We start from the raw sequence: 17,695 nt of genomic DNA on the forward strand, positions 1-17,695 counted from the left end.
GGTGCTTCAAGGAGAACAAGATTCAAGTCATGGAGTGGCCCCCACAGTCTCCAGACCTCAACCCCATCGAGCATCTCTGGGGTAACCTCAAACGGAAGCTTGCCGCATACGAGAGGCCTCCGACGTCCATGAAGGAGTTGTGAGAGAGGGTTCAGGTGGAGTGGGAGGCAATCTCAGTGCAGGAGTGCCAGAAGTTGGTGGAGAGCATGCCTGCTAGGATTAAGGCTGTGTTGGAGGCCAAGGGGGGCTACACAAAGTACTAGAATATTGGATTGGATCAAGGATCAGTGCCCGTTACAGAACTGTTTCCAGGAGGTGTGGTCAAAGATTGAATATTATCTCGGTCCAAAGTTATCGAAATCGCACATATTATATATCGTTGGAAAGCCAAGAAACACTGCAATCGAACGCAAATTGAATCATGTTAATAGGGTTACGCGTTACGGAGATATTATCGAAATAGCGCCAGAGCACAATTTCTGGAAACAGTTTTGTAAAGCACTGTAGTTCGGTTATGAACTTGACTGCTGAGGGGCGTCTCACGCACCAGCGTTGCTCGACAACCGTGAAACACCGTGCATGACCTACAATTAGCATAGCCATCACGGGTGCCGTACGCTCGAGAGGTATAAATGAAGTGAGAGGTGAGTCTCGCACCCACTCATCCTTCTCCTGCCAGCATCTTGTGCACCATGGCCACGAAGCTTGACGGCGTTCAAACGGGTATCCTCGAAGCTCCTCTCACCGTAGAGCGGCCCGTATACAACCCCACTTCTGAGCAGAATGAACGTCTGCCGAATCCTGGTATGCCACCAGCCGTGTCTCTCACAGGGTGACCGAACTCACCGAGAGCACAATCCCAGGCACCGCTCGTGCGAACCTCGCGCCATCCCTTGACACCCCGGAAGGCTCCCAAGCATGGGCAGCAGCTCATGCCCACCAGACCGTCCTCGAGGCCCACGTCAACTTCTTCGACCACGACAGCGACGGCGTGATCTGGCCACTTGATACCTATCGAGGCTTCAGGGCACTCGGGTTCAACGTCCTCGCCAGCACCATCGCTTTCATTGGCCTCCATGCTGCCTTGTCGTACGTGACTGTGGATGGCTATCTTCCGGACCCGTGCTTCAGGATGTACGTGCGTAACATCCACAAGATCAAGCATGGCAGCGACACGGGTGCTTTCGACAACGAGGGACGATTCATCCCGCAGAAGTGAGCGCATTGTCATCCTGGATAAATTGGGAGTGTGCTCACATTTTCATGATAGGTTTGAGGACTTCTTCCAGAAGTATTCTTCTGCACCCGAGAAAGATAGCTTGACGAAGGCCGATATTTCCAACGGGCTGCGCGGCCAGCGGTTACTTGCAGATCTGGTCGGGAGGTTCGCAGCGTATGCAGAGTGTAAGTCATATTTTCACCGTGTCCACTCGCATATCCAGTATCTGATTGACCCACCACATCCCAGGGATGGCGCTGTTCTTTATGGTCGGGCCAAAGGACGGGAAGCTGCCGAAGGAGGACGTGCGACGCTTGTTTGAGGGCAGGCTCTTCTACGAAATTGCAGAGAGGAATAGTAAGATAGCAGTGGGTGCGGAAAAGAAAGGGGAATGAAGGTCATGGCATTCGTTTCCGTACATAGACCCACCGCTTCAACAGTCTACCGTGACTCTTGTTCAGTAGCTTGTATCGTATACCATCGTCAGGCGTTCCCACCTTGATGCGTCATAAGAGAGAGAAAAGTATGATGCAATTCGAAGTGACTGAGTACACGCCGCAACCCTACTCGGATGTCAATAATTGTCAACTGGAGTCCGAGTCCAAGTCCGGAGCACGTGACAGAGAAGCCTCAAAGCGAGTCCACAGAAGCGACCGAGTCCCTCGCACGCCCGCCGCCGTACTCGCCCAGAACGTCATAGTACGTCGACCTGCTGAAGTCGCACTCTTTATCCGCGTCCAAGTCCAAGTCCAGATCCAAAGACTGGAGGCTGACGCGCTTGAAGACCCCGCAGAAGCGCTTGCGCTTCGACGATTGGAGGATGACGGAGTCGTCGCTGAAGCTCGTCTTGATAGACAGCGATTCCGAGCTTGAGGAAGAGTCCGCAGAGACTTCCTCAAGCAGGGAGATGATATCGGCGACGGAGCTCTCGCTGGAGGAGTTGGACGGGGCACTCTCGGGTTGCCCTTCCGGGAATGTGGATGGCGGGTGGATGGAGAATGTTGAGGAGGACTCGTCGAACCCCTGGAGCATCGGAGGAAAGGGTTCATCCCTAGGGAAGCATGACACCAGGACTTCAAGGTCAATACCGGACTGCGAAGCTCCGACCGCGACATGGCTGTGGCTCTGGGCGGAGGATGCATCGATGTTGCTCGCTGGCTCGTCCGTTGATGCCATCCCGAGAGGAGTCGACGGCCTCATCGGGACCGAGAAATCAGCAAAGGCACCTTCGTCGTGGAATGACGCGGAGGACGCCTCGTCAATTGCAATGAGTGAAGTCGGCATACTGGCCTGAGGATCGGCGGATTCAGGGCAAGGATCGAAGTCGAGATCAAGAGCCGCCTCGCATCGCGCCAGCAGACGACGCTCGCGCAGTGATGAAGGCGTACGGTCCAGGTCCTCGACATAGGGAAACGAGGGGCTACCGTCGCACGGGTGAATGACGATCTCGGGAAGCTTGCCTCTGAATAGTGAGAGAAGCTTGTGCCATGCTTCGGTCCAGATACGCGAGCGCGCGGGTGCGGACAGTGGTGAAAGAGGTTGTTCACTCTCGAGGTGCTCCTTGGCGCGCTGCACGTCGGCAACTGTGAACGGTTCGCACTAGGGTTGTCTCCATGAGTACGCGCATGACGAGAGAGAAGCTGGAGGCTGACCTTGCTTTCCCTCCCCCAGAAGACCAGCGCCTTGAGTACCCGACAGTGGAGGGGTTCCTTCGGACGTAGGTGGGGAAGGACGGTGTACACAGGCCACGGCAGCTCCGGCTCCATAGTGCGCGATCTTGATCCAACATCGGAGCCAGTTATCGTGGACCAGACAGAGCGAGACGAGTGAGCGCCATGATTGTCGACGACCTCGAAGAACGGGCTTTTCTTGCTGCCAGCCTCCAAGTCCAGGAAGCTAGCCTCCTGCGTGTCGGTGCTCGCAGGCGTCCCGGAGCGTCGGCGGCGGAGTGCGAAGACAAGGAGGGTCCCGAAGATGAAGGCGGTCAACAGCAGGAGGAGGATCAGGGCCACAATCGTCGGCGGCGTGAACGTCGTGCCTGGGAATATCGCGTTAGGTGAAGTAAGGACAGTGAGCGGAGACGGAGCTGCTGGTGACATAGTGAAGGATAGTGGGGATGTAATGAGTGACTAGTACTGGGGAGACGACGCAGGGATGTGTGAGGAATGTGGACAAGCACGGATGACGAGGAGAGTGTGTGATTCCCCCACTTGTATACCCTGGGGAGTGGAGGTTGACAGAGGTCAGCCACTGTAGGCTGATATGTGCGTAGCTTATGGATCACAATCGAGACCGCCTTCCGCTTCTTATCCACAAGTACGCAATGTAAGTCTGGTCGCGGGAGGATGAAAGATGCATGGTGATGAGGATGGTGATGATAGAATGAACGAAATGTGAAGTATTGTTTATACGATATATGATGAGAGGAAACCTGGGAACCAGATTGAGAGAGACATAGAGATTAGGGTGTATCGTGAGATGGGATGATATGCAATCAAGAGCACAAGCAAGAGAGAAGAGAGAGAGAGAAAGAGAGAGACTCAGACATGCACATGTACCGGAGCGTGTACCAAAGGTCCATCAGCTCTCACAAGATGAATGTCCAGTGGGGTAGAACAAGGAAACTTCAACAAGGAGCAATAGACACTAGAGCGGATAAGGAGAAGGGATATCAAGGACGGACGACCATGCGCCTGCCCGGCAGACGGAGACCACTCTGACTACCCTGGCGCTCGCGAGGAGGACTCTAGGGGGGCTAGTCGCCGTACACGCTATCGCTCGCAGCGAGTCGCGCAACGACCAGGGCCCGATGAGCCTCCGCGAACCGGGCAAACTCCGCCTTCGACGACCGGCTCGGCACATACGAGCCCACACTCCTGCTGGGGGGAGCGTACCTCCGTGAGGGTCAAAAGAGGAGTCGGGAGCGGTGGTAACGTCGCGGGCGGAGATTGAATCCTTGATGCCCGTGGGGATAGGGATAGTCAGGTCCCTGCAGAAGTCGTTCGCGTCGTGGTAGATGCCAGCCGCTGAGGACGTGGCGGGCATGGCGTCCACGCCCACTACACCGAGTCCGACTCGGGTGGGCAAGGTGGGCACGGTCTTGACTGACGCGACGTGCGCAGGCTGAGGCTCGGTTGGAGAGCGGAAGGCGACGGCGGGGAGTGGGGATGCCGCGAGCATCGGGATGATGGGCATAGGCGTGTCCAGGGTGGAGATGGTGGACGCCGGACTGGCGGTGGGGCTGACAGTTGTCGTCGAGGAAGCGTCCGAGTCGGAAGCAGCGTCGAAGGAACGAACGACAATCTCGGGGACGACTGGTGCACGGCGAGAGCCTGAGACAGACCTCTTCCACCAGCCTACGCGCTGCGATTGCTGAGAAGCATGCTCAAGGTCCGCCCTTGCCGCCGCCTGCGCCCTCTCCTCCACCTCGAGCTTCGCCTTGAGGACGTCCGCGACGGTGAACGGCTCAGGACGCTGGGCGTCTGCATCAGCACAGCCACGCCGACGAGAAAGAATGAAGCTCAAGACTGAAGTACTGACCTTGGGTTTGCGCCAAAACATGACTACCTCCAGGAACCGTTCACGACAAGGACGGAGGTGGGGGAGAGTCTGGAGTACAGGCCAGGGCAGCTCAGGTTCGGTGGTGCGTGACGAGGTCCGGGCGAAGAGGCCCGAGAAGGTGGACGAGCTCATCTTGGTAGCGTCCTGACCTTCGACGTTGACCTGACCTTTCTGGGTGTACTTGCGTACGACGAGGATACTGATAGAGATGGTGGCGATGACCGCGAGTAGGGCGACTATGATGACCACAATTGCGATGATGACTGGGGGCGTGAAGAACGTCGCCGAGTCCGACGGGGTAGCGGTAGAGGCAATGGAGACCGGGGCCATCGTGCTTGATTATGTCGATGTTGAGGGCGACTGCGGTGTACGACTGGCGAGTAAGAGACGCGTTTCGATGGAAAGCAGGGAGGAGGGCGACGCTGCATATGCGCGGCTCAAATATCTCGTTCGAGGCTGACCGGAGAGCCTTGGGCGGAATGTCCGTTCTTGGTGCCGCTGCCTTCGTCGGCACTGTTGCAATCGAGCCTGGCTATGATCACGCATTAAGCGACAACTTCCAATGTCACGCGTGGATTTCTTCCCCAAATTGAGGTCCTGGAAGACCAGAAATCGGTGAGGATACGGCGATGCGAATGAGGAGCAAGACATACCACGTTATCGAGCTCGTGTCTCTACTCATATCCGATGGACGGGGGCAGGCGACCCTCGGAAGTTGTGGGGTAACGGGAACACTAGTAGAGTACGTCAGTTGCACATACCACTCACCGAGCATCCTCTGGCGTCCGGTAGAGCTATACTCATTGGCTAGTCACTGCTAGCAAATGCCTAGCGGTAAGTAGGCGTTGCAACACCAACGTTACATTATGACCAACGTTCACTTTCACGTTCTGAGGCGGTGTACTGGGTAGTAGTATGCTGCAAGATGCGATGCGACGACGACGCACGAATGAACGGCGGAGACGGGGACAGGGGATAACCATACGACATGTAAATCGAACGTCCATGTGCACAGAAAAAACTGCGAATAATGAGCTGCAAAACGGTCCGGAAAAACCAAACGCATGCGATCGCGCAAACGACAGTGGGTGCGGGGGTGGCAAGAATAGGACCGAGAACGCATGGGAGGGGAGAAGCATGACGATATGCGATACAGCCTGGCTCACTCAAATGGATTCGTGCGCCCAGCCTGCATATTCCAGTCAGATCCCTTTTCAATCAACACTGAAGACGGAAGACGACGTACCTGGTTGTCTCCGCCCCGATCCGGGCCCTCCCCACACCCGCACAACCACTCATGCCACCACCTCACCGGGGGCAGATCCACCTGCTTCGGGCTCTCCGTCGCCGCCGCCGCCTCCCTCTCCTCTTCCAAGCTTGCGTTTCTTGACGACTCTACAGACGGCGGCGCGACCGGCTCTGGGGGCTTGGTCGCATTGGGCTCATCCATGCGCGGTGGTGGATCTCGGGGCGGCGGGAGGTCGAGTGGCTGTGGTGGTGGAGGTGGACGTTGTGATCTCCTCTTCTTCCCATGGCCTTGGCCCTTGCCCTTGCTCGCGCCCGGAGCTGGGGTTAAGGACGAGGATGCCTGCAGCGTCGGCGGATGTTGTACATCGAGATTCTTCGCCTTCGCCGAACTCGGTCCCGACCCAGTGACCTCCTCAGGGACGGTATCGGACTCGGTCATGACTGCAGACTGTGCGGGGACGTTCAGCGATGTCCGGGATGGGTTCGGCGTCTCGAATGGATTCTCGGGTTCGGGCGTCGGGGGACCAGGGGAGGGAGAGAACGACAGTCGGTCAGCGGAGGGTGTGTCGAGTTCCTCTAGAGGCACGCTCTCGGTGTCCTTGTCAGTCGTAGATAGTTGTTGGTGCGTGCCGACACCGCCAAGCGGGACTTTGCGCGAGTCTCGTCGGAAGAGGTCTGCAAGGAGCGAAGGGGCGTTGCCTAGTCCTCCCGTTGTACTTGTAGGGGCCGCAGACGCGGACTCGCGCGCAATCTTCCGTCTCTGGCGTTCGGCGATTTCCCACCGGCGAAGGTTCTGTAATGTTCAGGCGGAGGTGAGCCACGGATCGGAGCGCACGAGGCATAGAATGAACAGAGGCGCGGCGAGCCTCGGGGCTTTGCAGACGCATGGCATGCCGGGGCCGTGTTAGGCACGTCCTGCGTACTCTGACGCAAGACGAACACGGAGCGCATATAGGACAGCAACACAGGTTCACGGCAAATATCGGGGCTCCGAGACCAGGAAGCAAGCGACTTGGCGCAGCCGGACTCGCAAGAACGCATATGACACAAGTCAGAGAGAGTACGTACCTCTGCCACCCTCCTGGACTCTGCCTCCTCCTCCTTCGTCGGCGGATATCCCGCGGCCGCAGCGCTCTCCGAGTCCTCCTCATCGTCCTCGTTACTCTCGCTTCCTGCCCGCTCCTTGCCCTTCCCGCCCTTCTTCCTCGCGTGCGGGTGCAGATGGTGGGCATCGGTAATTGTAGGCTCGTCTTCGTGCCATACCTGCGCAATATCCTCCTCGTTCTTCTTCGGAGCCGGAAGAGGTACCGGGGCGTGTTCGCTGCTCGGCGAGGGCGGGAGAGAAGGCAACGGCTGGGGCGAGCTGGTCATCGCGGCGCGGATCGTCCGCAGTGGTCGGTGCTAGTACACAGTCGGTGGGTAGATCAAGAGAGAGTGCTCGTGGAGGTCGTCAAGTCTGAGGCTGTCCGATCTCTGTTGTCGTGAGTTGTGAGAGGTCTAGGGCTGAAAAGGCCGCAGACGAGATTGCTGTTCGGCCGGCGTGCGTGTGCGTGTGCGTGGGTGAGTGGGTGTATGCGCGCGTGCTGCGCAGTACAAGTGCTCGTCGTCGTCGTCGTCGGGATGAATGGGAGTCGCGGGAACGGGGAGCGTGAGCGGGAGAAGTGCAGCGTCTGGTCTGGGTGGAGTCTGGTTGCGGAGGGCTCGTCGGCCACGGTGCCTTGCACCGTTCCCTTGCTATTTTGGGCACTGCACGCGTCTCCAGCCCGCCGTCGGGCTGTCCTCCTTCGAACGCTTCACACCGCTCAAACACCGCAGGGCGGGACAGGAGGGCGAGAAGGAGCTATACAAGCGTGTGGTATATATTCGTACGCGTATTCCTGCGATACACTGCCAAGACAAACGAGCGAAACGACTGCAGAGACCGGGCGCAGCGCTAGTCAATTACTCGACCATACGCTACATGCATACATAACTAGCAGAGGGAGAAAAGTGTGGCGTTCGTCATCCTGCAACGTAAGCGTAAGGAAGAGGAGGAGAGTAGGCTAGGACGTGATGCGGGTGGGCGGGAAAGGCACGCTGCAGGGTAGTCGGGTGATGGGACAGGGGAAGTGGGGAGGGGATGGGGTGGGGTTGGGAGGGTGCAGGCATCTCGCTCTGTGTCTACCAAACCTACGGCAGAGACACTAGTGAGTCCAATATACCACGGTCCTCGTGCGCTTAGCGCATCCGAGCAATCCAAGAATGTCTAGTAGAGTGAGCGCGTTCGTATCGGAGGCAGAAGAATGAAGCAACATCCATATCGCACCGCACAAGCCAGGCTGGAATAACGCTCGCGTACACTCAGAACCGCCCTGGGTTCGGGTCCCGCTTGCGCATCATCAGGTCCTCGTCTGATCGGTCGTCCATCTGCGACCCGTCGTCCGACACATAGTACCGCAGCGCGCTCGCCTTGTTCGCCCCGTGCGTCATCGGTCCAACCGAGTCCTCGGACGGGATCATCTGGCTGCTCCGCGGGCTGCCCCCAGGCGTGTACGACATGAGCGAGTGCCGTGCCGTCTCCTGCATCTGGAGAATGTTTTGCCGGAATGCGTTCTGCGAAGCGCAACCGGGTTAGCTAAACTGCGGATACGGGAAGAGGAAGAGAAAGGAAGGCGATGACGTACCTGCTCGCGCCAGTACTGCAGGCGTTTCTCGTGCTCGGCCGTACGGTCCTTTCTGTGCACGAAGTACAGAGCGATCAAGGTACCAATCATACCTGAGCATCGTATTAACATGATACAACGGACCCATGCCGACTGATATATTGACGACGTACCTCCGAAAATGCAAATGGCGACGACAATGTACACCCAGACGCCAACCTTGACCGGGGTGTCTGTTGTCCGCCCGCACGTACCGTCGGCCAAGCAGTTGTACGTCGAGCACTCCTTGTCCGCATCGCATGTCTCGCCAATCGCCTTTGTCTGAACGCAAACCAGCTGTTGCGCGTCGCAGTAGAGCCCGACCTTGCAGTTACCCCTATACGCATATTTCATTAGTACCTCTCCTGCATGTACCTGTCCAGTCCGTTGGCAAGGCAAGGAAGTCCCTCAGTGACGCACATGGACGCCTACAATCCTCAGGGAATTCTCGCCGACGCATCGAGATGAGCTCTCACAACTGCAAAGCATCTGCCTGCGACGCCAAGAGGCAGAATGATCGCAGACAACTCCGAGCCATACCACCGCGCATCGACCCTTCACGACGAATTCCATAAACGCCATGATCTCGGGTCTGGGCACAGGCGCCGACTTGGCAAAGCCGAGTGTCATTCTCGATGACTTCGAGGCGAAGTTCCCTGCCACCCAAGCCAACAGAGGCGAGAAAGAGGACCCAGCGATCGAAAGATCCGAAGGAGAAGGAATGATGAAGCTCACCTGGAGACGATGTCGACAAACTCGCCGTCCGGACCATACGCGGTGTATGCGGTGTTCTGCACGACGCAGGGCAGACCGACCGTGACGTTCGCCCACCTGAAAGGATGTCATTCGGACCCACACTACACCGCCGAGAGAACGAGAGAGACGTACATGCAGACGTTGTTGAGGCAGATCGAACCGTTCACGTTCAGCCCGAAGCCAGTCGTGTCCGCAAGCTCCTTGAAGTTCGGCGGGCCCTCGCATTCGTCTTCAATCGCAGAACACTCGTCGGCCTCCACTGTTCCTCCACACAACGACAAGAACGCAGGGAGCACTCACCATCGCGGTTGAACTGACACGCGCTCCCAACGGAGAGCAGTGCCTGGCACGAATCCTGCTCGTCGGGGCAGAACATGCCCTTGGGGCACTTGTCCGGGATCGTCACGTTCGAGCTGTACCCGAACGGAAAGTCGTCCGAGCGGCACCCGCGCAGGGCGCACGTCGAGTTGCTGGCACAGTAGGTCATTGCATCGCAGTCCGTCTGGAACTGGTACGTGCCCTCCTGCAGTTTCTGGTGCGCAGGGTTGCACGCTTGCAGCCAGGGCACGTCCCCTGCGAGCACCGCGGGCGCGGCGAGGAGCGAGTAAAGGAGCGTGAGGGGGAGCACGAGCGGAGGCAGCATGCCGGGCGGTGCGGCAGGGGTAGGAGTAGATGGAGGAGGATGGGATGGCGGGGAAGGAAGAGAATGTGGTAGTACAAGACCAGGCGCTGGATCACAGCAACCGGTCGACACGGCTAGCGCCCGTGCTAGCGCCTCCCACCCGCCTCTTTCCTCGCCGTCGCTGTCGCGGACGATGACCTCGCTGCGAATGTTACACGACTCAACATCGACCCCTCCTATGGCAGTCCAGGAACCCTCTGATTTTCTCCTCCCCTTGTACCTCTCGTCTAGGAAAACTTGAAGGCGTTCGGCTAGGATGATCGCCGTGCACGCCGGTGCAAGAGGCGGGCGGCCTGGCCACATGGGCGGTGTTCACACAAACGTGTGTATGTTATCGTGACGCACTCAAGACGACAGATGTGAATGACATAGAGGTAGTGTCCTCCGTGGCCCGTTGGGTTTACGGTCGAGACGGTGATTGTATGCAAACTTTCCTGGCCTTGATCGTCGGCGACTAGTGAGTACAATACTCCTCACTCTTGCATGTATGTGCCCTCCATGCTGTTGGCACTCTTGAGTGGTTAGAGGGGACGGTTGTCTGGATGAAGTTGCTGTGTGAGTACTAGCATGAGTATATGTGCTCTATAGACTACGCTGACGTACATTGGCCGTTCATGGTCTTGCAGAATCGTTGTTACTGGTCCGGGTTGGATTCTCCACCGAACGTCTGCACAGACCTGCGGGTCATCGTCCCGACTTGTACCCCGACGCAACAGATAGGCTCGATTACAACAGTACCGATTTCTGATCCTCCAGGACCTCAATCTGTGGAAGAAATCCACGCGTGACATTGGAAGTTGTCGCTCGATGCGTGATCATAGCCAGGCTCGATTGCAACAGTGCCGACGAAGGCAGCGGCACCAAGAACGGACATTCCGCCCAAGGCTCTCCGGTCAGCCTCGAACGAGATATTTGAGCCGCGCATATGCAGCGCCCTCCTCCCTGCTTTCCATCGAAACGCGTCTCTTACCCGTCAGCCGCAGACCGCAGTCGCGCTCAACATCGACATAATCAAGCACGATGGCCCCGGTCTCCATTGCCTCTACCGCTACCCCGTCGGACTCTGCGACGTTCTTAACGCCCCCAGTCATCATCGCGATCGTCGTCATCGTGGTCGCACTACTCGCGGTCATCGCCACCATCTCTATCAGTATCCTCGTCGTACGCAAGTACACCCGGAAAGCTCAGGTCAACGTCGAAGGTCAGGACGCTACCAATATGAGCTCGTCCACCTTCTCGGGCCTCTTCTCCCGCACCTCGTCTCGCACCACCGAACCTGAGCTGCCCTGGCCTGTACTCCAGACTCTCCCTCACCTCCGTCCTCGTCGTGAACGGTTCCTGGAGGCAGTCATGTTCTGGGGCAAGCCGAAGGTCAGTCAGCTTCTTACTAATCTTTCTGCTCGTCGTGGCTGTGCTGATGCAGACGCCCAGCGTCCTGAGCCGTTCACCGTTGCGGACGTCCTCAAGGCCAAGCTCGAGGTGGAGGAGAGGGCACAGGCGGCGGCAAGGATGGACCTGGAGCGCGCTTCTCAGCGGTCGCAGCGCGTAGGCTGGTGGAAGAGGTCCGTCTCAGGCTCCCGTCGTGCACCAGTCGTCCCCGAGATTGTCGTTCGTCCCTTCGACGCTGCTTCCGACTCGGACGCTTCCTCGTCGACGATCGTCAGCTCAACCGCCAGTGCTAGTCCCGCATCCACCGTGTCCGAGCTGGACACGCCTATGCCCGTCACCCCGATGCTCGCGGCATCCCCACTCCCCGCCGTCGCCTTCCGCTCTCCAGCGGAGCCTCAGCCTGCGCACGTCGCGTCAGTCAAGACCATGCCCACCTTGCCCACCCGAGTCGGACTCGGTGTAGTGGGCGTGGACGTCATGCCCGTCACGTCCTCAGCGGCTGACATCTACCATGATGCGAACGACTTCTGCAGGGACCTGACCATCCCTATCCCCACGGGCATCAAGGATTCCGTTTCCGCCCGCGACGTTACTACCGCTCCCGATTCCTCTTTTGACCCCCAAGGAGATATCCCGCAACCGAGCAGGAGCGTAGGCTCGTATGTGCCGAGCCGGTCGTCGAAGGCGGAGTTTGCCCGATTCGCGGAGGCTCATCGGGCCCTGGTCGTTGCGCGACTCGCTGCGAGCGATAGCGTGTACTGCGACTAGCCCTCCTCCTACGAGCGAGCGCCAGGGTAGTCAGAGTGGTCTCCATCTGTTGGGGCAGGCGCATGGCCGTCCGTCCTTGATTTCCCTTATCTCGTCTGCTCTAGTGCTCCTTGTTTCGGTTTCCTCCTTCTGGCGCATTGGACATTCATGTTGTGAGAGCTGATGGACCTTTGGTACACGCTCCGGTACATATGCATGTCTGAGTTTCTCTCTCTATCTCTATCTCTGTCTCTGTCTCTCTCTGTCTCCATCACGTATGATTTACATCATGAATTACATCTCACGTTATGCTTTGGTGGCCTACTTCTATCTTCGTCGTCATGATTCGTGCGCTCCGAAGCTCCAGAGTCCATGATTCACGTCCCGTAGCACTTACATGGTGGCGATGGTGGGTATCATACAATGTATAGATGGTTCAGACATCGGAATTTGCGTGTACATATACCACTCCAATGTCTAGTGGTGGCAGGTCCATTCCCGGGAAGCTTGTCTTGGAGTACGGCATAGCAATCAGCACCGAGAGGCGATGAGGAATAAGACTTGCGCTTCGGCCGCGTGTGTTGCAATTGGAGTGGGGAGGCTCGGAGTCGATCGTACGCGTGCTCACAGCGTCGTCGGGCTGAAGGCCCACGGGCTACGCACCAGCAGTCAACTAACAGCTTCACAATTGGAAACCGGCACTCTGCGCACCATCATTTCTTCCCAAAAGTCTTTCACGTGAGTCGGTGCAGCAGTACTGGCGTGCTTTGAAAGCACCGTGACCGATTTCGATGAATCATCGCACGGCACGTCAAGGTAGACCTCCCACATCCGCGGCTGCGGGTGCATGGAGGCGAGTAGCCCGGCCAGGAGCATGGCAGTGTCGGCATTACCGGGCGGTCTGCGGCGGTAGCTCAGGCAGATCATCATGGACAATATGAAGGCCCCGACGATCACGGCGGGCACCACGATGCTGAAGTGAGCCATCTCTTCAAAGTCACGCCGCTATGAGATCAGCTTTTCAGTATCCATCCGCACAGGGTACAGCCTCAACCCACTCACTTGAACGAGGTGCGAATCTGACCCCGCTCCTGCCGGGAAAGTCGCTCTCAAAGACAGAACTGAAACTGCAACTTGAAAGGGCGCCGGAGAGGGATGACCTGCTTGTCTCCCTGTTAGTAGTGGTGCCCCGTTGTACTGCGCAACATACCATGATATTCACTTGCCCGAGAAAGCCATGTTGTCGGTGTCTGGAGTGCATCCATCCGGGGGTCGATCAGCATGCGGGACCGTCGAGATTCACAGCGTATGCGGAGAGCTAGCCGCTAAGTGACGACTTCGCCCGCGGCCGTTACCATCTGCCGTTGTGGAGCTCGAAGAGGCTGGACGAGAACGTCCCACATGAGTTCAACTTGAAGCCGTGAGAGGCCGTTAAGCGCCCCTAGAGGTTGCACCTGACCTTGTGACCAGATACATCGGGCGTGTAACACTGCCTCCCACGTGGCGGAGGAGACGTCGCTGAAGTCAACTTGCAGGGCCTCGTTTACCCCCGACCACTGAGATCACAATCACAGTACTGCTACTAACGCTTTTCATTGCAACTGTAAGTGATAGGAAACAATTGAATGGCTGTTCGCGAGTGGACTAAAGCTCGGCTCCAGGCACAATGAGAATTTGGATTTTGATGTTACCATAGCTGCTAGCAATCATGGTCCGGAGGCTGCGTTATCAGAGCCACACAAAGGTATGTGCACAGACCGGCTCGCTTATCCTTTGTCCTGAGCATTGCGAGCAACTAAATGAGCACAGCTTTTGCCGCCAAATAGGCTACAATTGAGCCGCTTTGCATAGCACCGCACAATGCTCCCGCCACAGCGGACACGCTCCGACTGCGGCTCAAGCGGGTCTGGGGCTGGATATAAAAGCACCCCGCTACAGAGCCCTCCCCCCACCACCCCTCTTCCTTCGACCCACCAACATGAGACGCCGCCCACCCTCACATCCACAACTCGGACTCTCACCTATCTCTCACAGACAAACTTCTCAACACCTGCCCTACCGATCGCCGAGTTCACCCGTCATTCCTTCCTTCAAGGATTGCAGGAACCTCGCCGATCCTCTTACGCGCGAATGACTCCCCTCGAAGTATGCCGCGGTGTGTCGCATGTCGCTCAATTGACTGTGATATTGACTCCTCTCATCTTTCGTGTGTCACAGTGCAACTCCAGGGTGGTTTACCCGCCGACCGTGCGCATCCGAGATGCATCCATCAAGCTACTCCGGCATCGCGTCTGCCCCCCGGCGTTTCCTATCGTCGCATGTGCTCTGGAGCCGCGGTCGTCGTCGACATAGCGCTCCTGTTGTCTCACAAGTCAGGACGAAGACGTGTGTCAGTATGCGGTTTTTCCCACCGATGCGATCCTGATTTGTGGCTGATGTGCTCATCAACGCCCTTCTTTGACAGACATACTGCCCTTGGCGGCCCCGCAGACCACCATCGCACAGCCGTATAGGGTTGCATGTGCCGGCAATGGACAGCTTCGAGGGGCGGTGGCATTCAAGTAAGTACACCCTATCCAATTGGTTTGCAACGTGTGATCATGATACTCAGCCCGGATATTTGCAGCAGTGATGAAGACTCCGCAGTCACGATGTCCCGTATCGGCTACGGTTTGGTGTTGCAAGGAAAACCAATCAGAAGAGGTCAGGACCAAGGCGAGGGGCGGTTTTGATGGCGGACACGACGTCTTCCGGGGCCGCATAACGATGGCCGGATGTCAACACGGTGTCGTCCGACGGCTCCCCGACCTAAAGCGACATGTCCTGACCCATTTTGGGTTTCGACATGCATGTGTCGCATCTTGACATCCCTCGCACCTCCACGCAGCGGCGACCTGCGACAGTTCCACAGCCATGGCCAACCCTGGTTCCTTCCGACGTCCAATTTGTTGTTAGCCGCCGCCGTCTCCTCCTCTACACCCTCAGCTCTACACCCGTACAGCCACACACTCAGCTTCACCGTGGTGCCTGAGGATGGCGCTACGCTTCTGGGCCTCCACCGCACGCTCCATCATACGCTCTCCAGACCCTCTACTATAGCTGCATCATCGCACAACATGAACCATCCACAGATCAAGCTGGGTGCCCACCCGGATCTGCGAACTCGCAATGGATGGGGGTGGACATGGAGCATCCGTTAACAGAGGCACTCTACCTGGGTTTTTCAGGCCGTTGTTCGCGCGCCTCTCCCCGCTCGATCCTCTCCTCAGGCCACCTCTACCCTTTCCTCCGCTCCCCGACTTGCGTCATCTGAACCCTTCACAGATTGGAGGACTGGATGAACCTTACGTGCTGGGTACTCCGTACACTCCTGGAGGTCGACGACGAAGGGCTCCCCGTGGTCGTCGACAACACCCCACAACCTCGACGGTTACAGCTGTCAGACTCCACAGCACAGACGGAAAAAGAAGCCCACTTAGGCCCCGTTCGGTAGCTCTGCTGGGTTTCGGTTGGGTTTCGGTTTGCCCGCCAAAATGGAGTAGACCCTCTCGCCCTGCAGGTTTATCGCAGGTTTACTTCTATCGGCGTCTACTAATTTTGGCGGGCAAACCCAAACCCAACCGAAACCTACCAGAGCAACCGAACAGGGCCTTAGAGGTGATGCGTTCCTCATCGCATGCGAAGCTTACGGTTGAAGGTACTTAGAGGTCCAGTGACGACTGACTACTACTCGCTGTACTCAGGATTCTGTATTTATTATTTAGTCGCCTTAACAATGCGAATTTTTGTATCAAACCTGCCCTAGGCCTGCGAGTGAACGACAGTGTTCTGCGTGTGATTTCATCCTCTGCCTGCCAGGATGTGCCTCAGAGGAGGTTAGGGTTTGGGAGGCTGCCCAGCGTACTGCTCAGTGGTAACAGATACAAGTGTGTGCAAATTACATAGGCGCAAATATTGACGTAACAACACGATTGATTGTATCATAACATATCATGTGGTTCATGAATCCATCCCAGATAATGCCAACGATACTTGAGAACTACTATCAGGTAAGGTGCATGTAGTGTTCGAGGAAGCGAGACGTCGGTATAGCTGCTTCACGCGACGGCAGGAAGCTCAAGCTCCACTCAGGACATAGGGGTATCAACTCTGCACCGCAATAATCAGGCCGCGACGAGTAAGGCTTCCTTCATTCACCTATTCACGCATGGTCAGTGTCACTTCATGGACACTCGTACTCGCACGTATCGCACTCACCTACTGCGCCGGGCCAGAAAAATCCCAATACAGGCAACCAGTGGTAAACTCCATGTTTCTCGCCTAGTAGGACGCCATGCTCACTTCATAGGTTCTCCCGAGAAGTGTACGTCCTTGAATCCAAGACACAAGTCAGGCATCGGAACAGCATCGTCCGGGGACTTCCGACCACTGAGGGGCGGAGACGGCATTGCTATCAGGACTCCGACGCGCAGCTGAGACATGCTCCCCAGCGAGTCCGTCCGGGAATGTCGCGAACTGGACCGTCTGGAGCTCGGAGACAGGGAGCGACTCGTGCGCTTGTGGCAGCATAGGTCCGAGTCTTGCAGCTCCTGATACAAGTGCTGGTGGATGGAGAGGGGCTGGAACAGCGATCGAGGCTCCCGTGGTTAGCTGCAATTCAACTCCAGGAGGGGTTTCGAGGCAGGGGACTAACCCTCAGTCGGCGCCACCCGGGCTGAGAGTGGGTCACAGGGGCTCCGTGCCCTCCGCCCATCAACGCGACCTCGCAGAGCTTGGGTTTCTCGACGGACTCCTCTTGACGATACAGGGGTATGACGCGTTCGGGTGCGCGGAGCCTCCGCAAGCAGAGCCAGATGGGGATGAGCAGGGCGACGGCGACGATGACGATCGGGACGATTACTGCCGTAGGAGTATGATTTTGGCTGGAGTCGTCCATGACCATGCCAGACTCAAGGGTTTGTGTGTTGGCGGATGACGTTGAACTGGACTGGCGGTGGTGGATGGGCGTTAGAACACGTCCAAGGTCTGTGAGTTTGTGAATGCTCACCTGCTGGTCAGTAGCTACCATCATGCAGCGTCCTGTTGTGAAGGTGAGAGCTGGAGGGAGTCTCAAGAGGCACGTACGCACCGCTCCAGCACGCTGGGTTGATATAACACCCCTGGCAGCATTACGAAGCTCCTGTCCGACGCGTCCCCGGAACGCCTGCTGACTCACAGTAGCATTAAGACACGGTTGGAAGGTCTCAAAGGCGATGGATGACTCTGTCCGCAGAACATCGCAATTAATGGACGCAGTCTCGAGTCACCACCTGCTCTCATGACAGGCTTACGTCCCCTTCGATCGACGTTAGCCGATAACCGCGGAGGTTCCCCGCCACGCCGGGCGCCCGCAGCCAGGTATAATGTAAGTAT

General features: G+C 57.4%; 10 protein-coding genes across 10 annotated transcripts; 3 read left to right on the plus strand and 7 right to left on the minus strand.

Moving 5' to 3' along the window:
- Positions 1-692: 692 nt before the first annotated feature.
- L226DRAFT_456759 (Caleosin-domain-containing protein) lies at positions 693-1,614 on the plus strand (the record flags this gene model as incomplete). The annotated part of the gene is made up of 4 exons (XM_067675320.1): positions 693-804; positions 864-1,215; positions 1,271-1,404; positions 1,469-1,614. 4 exons carry the CDS (start codon positions 693-695, stop codon positions 1,612-1,614), a joined length of 744 nt encoding a protein of 247 aa, XP_067539085.1.
- A 108-nt stretch (positions 1,615-1,722) lies between these two features.
- On the minus strand, positions 1,723-3,591 carry L226DRAFT_295298 (uncharacterized protein). Its single transcript, XM_067673658.1, has 2 exons — positions 2,872-3,591; positions 1,723-2,818 (listed from the first exon to the last, which is right to left on the minus strand). Exons 1-2 carry the CDS (start codon positions 3,316-3,318, stop codon positions 1,850-1,852), a joined length of 1,416 nt encoding a protein of 471 aa, XP_067539086.1. The 5' UTR covers positions 3,319-3,591; the 3' UTR covers positions 1,723-1,849.
- L226DRAFT_295297 (uncharacterized protein) lies at positions 3,592-5,217 on the minus strand. Its single transcript, XM_067673657.1, has 2 exons — positions 4,760-5,217; positions 3,592-4,693 (listed from the first exon to the last, which is right to left on the minus strand). The coding sequence occupies exons 1-2, from the start codon at positions 5,108-5,110 to the stop codon at positions 3,866-3,868; spliced, it is 1,179 nt and encodes a 392-aa protein (XP_067539087.1). The 5' UTR covers positions 5,111-5,217; the 3' UTR covers positions 3,592-3,865.
- Positions 5,218-5,728: 511 nt separating this feature from the next.
- On the minus strand, positions 5,729-7,716 carry L226DRAFT_295441 (uncharacterized protein). The gene is made up of 3 exons (XM_067673659.1): positions 7,097-7,716; positions 6,027-6,821; positions 5,729-5,969 (listed from the first exon to the last, which is right to left on the minus strand). Exons 1-3 carry the CDS (start codon positions 7,397-7,399, stop codon positions 5,943-5,945), a joined length of 1,125 nt encoding a protein of 374 aa, XP_067539088.1. The 5' UTR covers positions 7,400-7,716; the 3' UTR covers positions 5,729-5,942.
- A 652-nt stretch (positions 7,717-8,368) lies between these two features.
- Positions 8,369-10,108, minus strand: L226DRAFT_457878 (uncharacterized protein; the record flags this gene model as incomplete). The annotated part of the gene is made up of 7 exons (XM_067675407.1): positions 8,369-8,620; positions 8,692-8,783; positions 8,844-9,071; positions 9,253-9,365; positions 9,445-9,540; positions 9,598-9,694; positions 9,766-10,108. The coding sequence occupies 7 exons, from the start codon at positions 10,106-10,108 to the stop codon at positions 8,369-8,371; spliced, it is 1,221 nt and encodes a 406-aa protein (XP_067539089.1).
- Positions 10,109-11,167: 1,059 nt separating this feature from the next.
- L226DRAFT_520829 (uncharacterized protein) lies at positions 11,168-12,304 on the plus strand (the record flags this gene model as incomplete). Its single annotated transcript, XM_067678669.1, has 2 exons — positions 11,168-11,518; positions 11,579-12,304. The coding sequence occupies 2 exons, from the start codon at positions 11,168-11,170 to the stop codon at positions 12,302-12,304; spliced, it is 1,077 nt and encodes a 358-aa protein (XP_067539090.1).
- Positions 12,305-12,673: 369 nt separating this feature from the next.
- On the minus strand, positions 12,674-13,467 carry L226DRAFT_295486 (uncharacterized protein). The gene is made up of 3 exons (XM_067673660.1): positions 13,346-13,467; positions 12,995-13,288; positions 12,674-12,938 (listed from the first exon to the last, which is right to left on the minus strand). The coding sequence occupies exons 2-3, from the start codon at positions 13,268-13,270 to the stop codon at positions 12,720-12,722; spliced, it is 495 nt and encodes a 164-aa protein (XP_067539091.1). The 5' UTR covers positions 13,271-13,288; positions 13,346-13,467; the 3' UTR covers positions 12,674-12,719.
- Positions 13,468-14,092: 625 nt separating this feature from the next.
- On the plus strand, positions 14,093-14,681 carry L226DRAFT_295540 (uncharacterized protein). The gene has a single exon (XM_067673662.1). The coding sequence runs from the start codon at positions 14,144-14,146 to the stop codon at positions 14,633-14,635; it is 492 nt and encodes a 163-aa protein (XP_067539092.1). The 5' UTR covers positions 14,093-14,143; the 3' UTR covers positions 14,636-14,681.
- On the minus strand, positions 14,682-15,248 carry L226DRAFT_295539 (uncharacterized protein). The gene has a single exon (XM_067673661.1). The coding sequence runs from the start codon at positions 15,043-15,045 to the stop codon at positions 14,728-14,730; it is 318 nt and encodes a 105-aa protein (XP_067539093.1). The 5' UTR covers positions 15,046-15,248; the 3' UTR covers positions 14,682-14,727.
- A 1,386-nt stretch (positions 15,249-16,634) lies between these two features.
- L226DRAFT_531864 (uncharacterized protein) lies at positions 16,635-17,392 on the minus strand. Its single transcript, XM_067680157.1, has 2 exons — positions 17,331-17,392; positions 16,635-17,270 (listed from the first exon to the last, which is right to left on the minus strand). The coding sequence occupies exons 1-2, from the start codon at positions 17,352-17,354 to the stop codon at positions 16,941-16,943; spliced, it is 354 nt and encodes a 117-aa protein (XP_067539094.1). The 5' UTR covers positions 17,355-17,392; the 3' UTR covers positions 16,635-16,940.
- Positions 17,393-17,695: the final 303 nt, after the last annotated feature.

The sequence above is a fragment of the Lentinus tigrinus genome (assembly GCF_003813185.1).
Source record: "Lentinus tigrinus ALCF2SS1-7 unplaced genomic scaffold L226scaffold_5, whole genome shotgun sequence".
NCBI classification, from domain to species: domain Eukaryota; kingdom Fungi; phylum Basidiomycota; class Agaricomycetes; order Polyporales; family Polyporaceae; genus Lentinus; species Lentinus tigrinus.